Raw genomic sequence first — 4,827 nt, 5'->3', positions numbered from 1 at the left:
AAAAAAAAAAAAAAAAAAAAAACCAGAGTTCGAAGATCATAGAAAATATAAAACCACAGAAAATATATGGTTTTGCTTACATATCGAATATTAAATAACAAAAGTATAGAATACTAATAATAATTTAATCTCAATATCAAATAGGTAATGGACAAGAGGCGAAGTGGGACCCAAAACGACACTTTTGGGATCACGGTCTTTACTTTTGCTTCACTTCTATGCTTCGTTTCAACAACACACAAAAGCAAAAAAGAAAAATATTAAACGAAATCTATATCCAATTTCCTCTCTACTACTTTTTTCTTTTGTAATTCTTTATTGTAGTTTATGTATGTGTGATTTTTTAGACACCAAATCTTTGCCCTGAAGTCCCTAACATCAGCCGCATAACCATCCGATTTTTGATGAACTTACCTAAACACAAACTATACCTATATTCTAAATATAACTTACCTAATATGTATGTTAAAAACATTATCCTGTTAGTTGGTTAGTTAATTAGTTAAATGATTACACGATATTGATATAATAGGGGTCGGGAAAAAAACTGATATAGTTAATAGGGAAATCATTTTTGTTTGTTATATTTATCATCGTTTCAAATATATATATGAATGTAATGTGACGATGGTTGGAAAATATTTTGGCATCTGGCCTTTTCGATAATGGGATTAAAATCTTTAGAGAATGATCAGAATCAGACTTGCAACTTATATACATTACATTCACGGATTAGTGTTAGAACATACTAGAAGGAGTATATATATGCAAGAAAAATATGTTTGATAAGTCAGCAAATACAAAGTTTCGCATAAATTTTCTAAATCGGGACAGAGATCAAAAGTATTCAGATGTATACTGTTCAATTCACATATTGATAATAATCACATGCACATATATATATAGAAGTTTTTTAGTTGAAGCAAGTGATGATGGGTTAAAGTCACGGTTTTTTTTTTATGGTTTTTTCATGTGAGATATGAATTTCTTGATTTTTGTTGTTGTTGTTGTTGTTATTAACACTTTTACTATTATCTCTTCCTAGATTGCTAAACGTTTGAAATGATAAAAAACAAAACTATATATGAGTTAGTTATAAAAAACAAAAATAAAGTTTTGGAGTATACTCGACCAATTTATTCTGATAACTCGCGAAGAAGCAAAATTCGTTTGTGTTAGTTTAAAAAGAAAGAAGATCATCATATTTAAGTTACAGAATGACATTATTCACTGTAAGATCAAGTAAACAAAATTAAAAGCCAAATAAAAAACAAAAATAAAAAACAGAAAATAAAGAAGAGAACGGTATAACGGGATGGGGTCCATGTGACCAACCGGCCTGCCAACAGCAAAATCATCGATGGCTCACTCCACGCCGGACCACCTCCCGCCACGTAATCACGTCATTCCTTTTTTTTTTTTTCCCTTTTTTCCATGTAAAATTTCATAAATAGAAATATCTTATGCTACCTACACATACATACATACATACAACGCGTTTGCTTTTAACATTTCAGGCTGTGTATAAAAAACTTTGTTTTCAGTTTTTTTTTTCTCTGAATATTCTCACACACTACTCTAAAAGATCTTTGAAGAATTCATTTAACACTAACTTTTCGTTGCATGCAATCTCTTTTTTTGTTACTTCAAACTTTACATAGCAACTTGTAACTTCTCTGGATCATTAGTTGGATTTAGGTGTAAATGTGTAATATACATCATTATGCGTATTTTGGCTCCTTTTTATACATATTGTTTTAGCAGTATATATTGGCAACTAGGCTTCATGTTATGACAAACTTATTATCTTTGGATTGAAAAAGGTAATCAATGACCAAAAACTTTGATTTAAAAAGTTCACGGTAAGACTTTAGATGATAATTTATTAAAAAAATTTATATGCTCAAAATAGTTAAGTAGTTTAATAAGATGAATCTTTTTATCTAGTCCATTCGACCAAAAAGGAAGTGGGTATCTGTCTATGGTTACTTTTGAAGTTCCCAAACGATGAAAACTATTCACATATGTAATAATGTATATAGACAGTAATAATTACTTTCAAAAATATCTTATATATATAAACTTGTTTTGCAGGTTATTCTTCAAGAAGATACATACACTTTCCTTATATTTTTGGTATGTCTCCACATTTTTCGTTTCATCAGAATGATTATGTGAATGCAAGGATGTATATACTGTATATTTTTTTTCTATTTCAATATTAACATAAACAATTTTATTTCATACACACAATAAAAAAAAATTGAGAGCAAAAAAATGAAAACCAAGTAATTCACTTTATTGGTGGGGTTACACTGTTTGTTGTGAATGTATTAAACTCATATGAAGTACTGAAAACTTATAACTATATTATCCTCAACTTTAATATTATATATCTCTCGATAATATGATAGTGTTGTGTGTGTCTATCAACAAAGTTTTTCTCCCAAAAACCTACCATCAAACCAGCAATATCGTTGGGAATTCTAGCTAGTTGAGTTACTTTTAGTAAGGATATTTGACATCCTTTAGCAATTAGCACAAAAAAGAAGTCCAAAATAAAACCAACAAATTAACCTTAATGCGAGGACAAAAAAAGAAGGACCTTAATGTTGATGATCAAGCATATCCATCAAGAGCTGGTGGGTGGTAATGGATGTTGCCACCTCTCTCTGTCTCTCTCTAAATCTTACTTGACTTCTTTATCCTCCTCTCTCTTCTCCCCCCGAAGCTTTTGCAACAAATAAAGTTTCTTTCTCTCTCTCTCTCTAGGTTCAAAAGGACTCACAAGAGAGAGATGCTATGATTGAAAGGGAAAGAAAGAGAGAGAAAGAAAGGAAAATATAATAGATTATTAGGACACGATTTCATCTTTTGATTTGTGTTTTGTGTGCTCTCTCTCTTTCTTTTCTTCCTCGATTGATCTTCTTTATATAACCCTACTCTCTTTCTCTTTTCCCATTCTTTCTATCATTCCCTCTCTCTCTCTCTCTCGGGATCTGACCTCTTTCCAGTAACCTATTCCCGAGGAGCACTGTCAAATCTTGTCCAGTCTTTGGTCTTTCAAGGATCTCTCTTTCTCTCTCTAGTCTTGTGGTGAAAGTGTCAATTCAAACTCTTCTGATAACAAGCACGACANCCCCCCCCGAAGCTTTTGCAACAAATAAAGTCTTTCCCTCTCTCTCTCTAGGTTCAAAAGGACTCAGAAGAGAGAGAGATGTTATGATTGAAAGGGAAAGAAAGAGAGAGAGAGAGAAAGAAAAATATAATAGATTATTAGGACACGATTGTCATCTTTTGATTTGTGTCTTGTGTGCTCCCTCTTTCTTTTCTTCCTCGATTGATCTTCTTTATATAACCCTACTCTCTTTCTCTTTTCCCATTCTTTCTATCATTCCCTCTCTCTCTCTCTCTCTCTCTCTCTCTCTCGGGATCTGACCTCTTTCCAGTAACCTATTCCCGAGGAGCACTGTCAAATCTTGATCCAGTCTTTGGTCTTTCAAGGATCTCTCTTTCTCTCTCTAGTCTTGTGGTGAAAGTGTCAATTCAAACTCTTCTGATAACAAGCACGAGAGGATCATACAATAGCCGAAACATAAAGCTTTGTTAGAAGCTGTTCAAAAAGTTTCAGCTGGATCATCTAGAATTTCTTCAGGTAAACCCTAATTTTATGTCAACTTTTTATTGAATCTCCGATCGTCCCCTTTACAAATAATTTTGGGTGTTTTTTCTTATTTAGGTAAAAGTTTTTGCTTTAAGATCATCCTTGATCATCATCTTCATTAATCACCTTGATCATCATCATAATCATAATCATCATCATCTCATCATACTCATCAATGTTGCTGATATTACAAGCAAAGCAAAATATTATGTAAAAACCTAAATATTAATTTAATAAATAAACAAATAAGTAGATCGAGTTGGAGTTTTTTGGCTGAGATAATTAGAAGGTTTATTAAAATTCTATATATTAATCTAAAAGATGAATCTCTTGAGATGGATAATCATTTCTAAGAGATTGTTCTTCTCTTCTTCTTCTGATAATTACTTGTTGGTTACTTTTTTTTTGGACAAACACTTGTTGGTTACTTATATGGGGGAAAAAATCCAATACATGTTGTTATACAAGTGAAGCAATAAATAAGCAGAAATTAAAGTTGATTAATCTAGTAATGTTTGTAATTCATGCATCTAATATAACAACTTAACTATCATCATATATACTTTTTATTAAAAATTGTTCCGATAATTAATTTACTGGTTTCAGTTTTGGAAATTTCAATTCTATACCATGAATCTAAATTATTCTTACAGAAACTAATTGGTCTTCACATATTTAGATAGTTAGATGTAACAAAAACTATTTCTTGTAACAAATAAATGGATAATGTACAATAGTTCTGTCGGTTTTTATTAACTAGCTATAAGATGATTAGATGCGTAGTTAATCATATGTATATGTTGAAATAAACCAACACAGATAAATCACATTACGTAATAAATGTAACTAGCTATAACATATTCTTTTCTTCTTCTTTTTGACGTCAAGCGCTGTAACATTTATCTTATGTTCGTAAATTCATGAATTTATAGGTTATCATCGACCAAGAAGACTAAAAGATGAACTCATTTTCCCACGTTCCTCCGGGATTTAGATTTCACCCAACTGACGAAGAACTTGTAGACTACTACCTGAGGAAAAAAGTCGCATCAAAGAGAATAGAAATCGATTTCATAAAAGACATTGATCTTTACAAGATTGAGCCATGGGATCTTCAAGGTTTTCTCAATCCCATCATCTTTATCCTTTGATCCTTAAATTCA

The 4,827-nt window shown here is 31.3% G+C and overlaps 1 protein-coding gene across 3 annotated transcripts in view; it reads left to right on the top strand.

The window, feature by feature from the left end:
- LOC104739879 (NAC domain-containing protein 7-like) overlaps nt 3,262–4,827 on the top strand; it is a 4,593-nt gene continuing 3,027 nt past the window's right edge. The window contains exons 1-2 of one of the 3 annotated variants that reach the window (XM_019235877.1): nt 3,262–3,655; nt 4,597–4,783. In XM_019235877.1, the coding sequence (XP_019091422.1) occupies nt 4,624–4,783 (160 nt within the window). In that variant the 5' untranslated portion in view covers nt 3,262–3,655; nt 4,597–4,623. The remainder of the gene's footprint in view (nt 3,656–4,596; nt 4,784–4,827) is intronic. The other 2 variants (XM_019235879.1, XM_010460352.2) reach the window with 2 other exon arrangements.

This window comes from Camelina sativa, chromosome 14 (genome assembly GCF_000633955.1).
Source record: "Camelina sativa cultivar DH55 chromosome 14, Cs, whole genome shotgun sequence".
In the NCBI taxonomy this organism is placed as follows: domain Eukaryota; kingdom Viridiplantae; phylum Streptophyta; class Magnoliopsida; order Brassicales; family Brassicaceae; genus Camelina; species Camelina sativa.
This window is presented reverse-complemented; position numbering and strand designations above follow the sequence as displayed.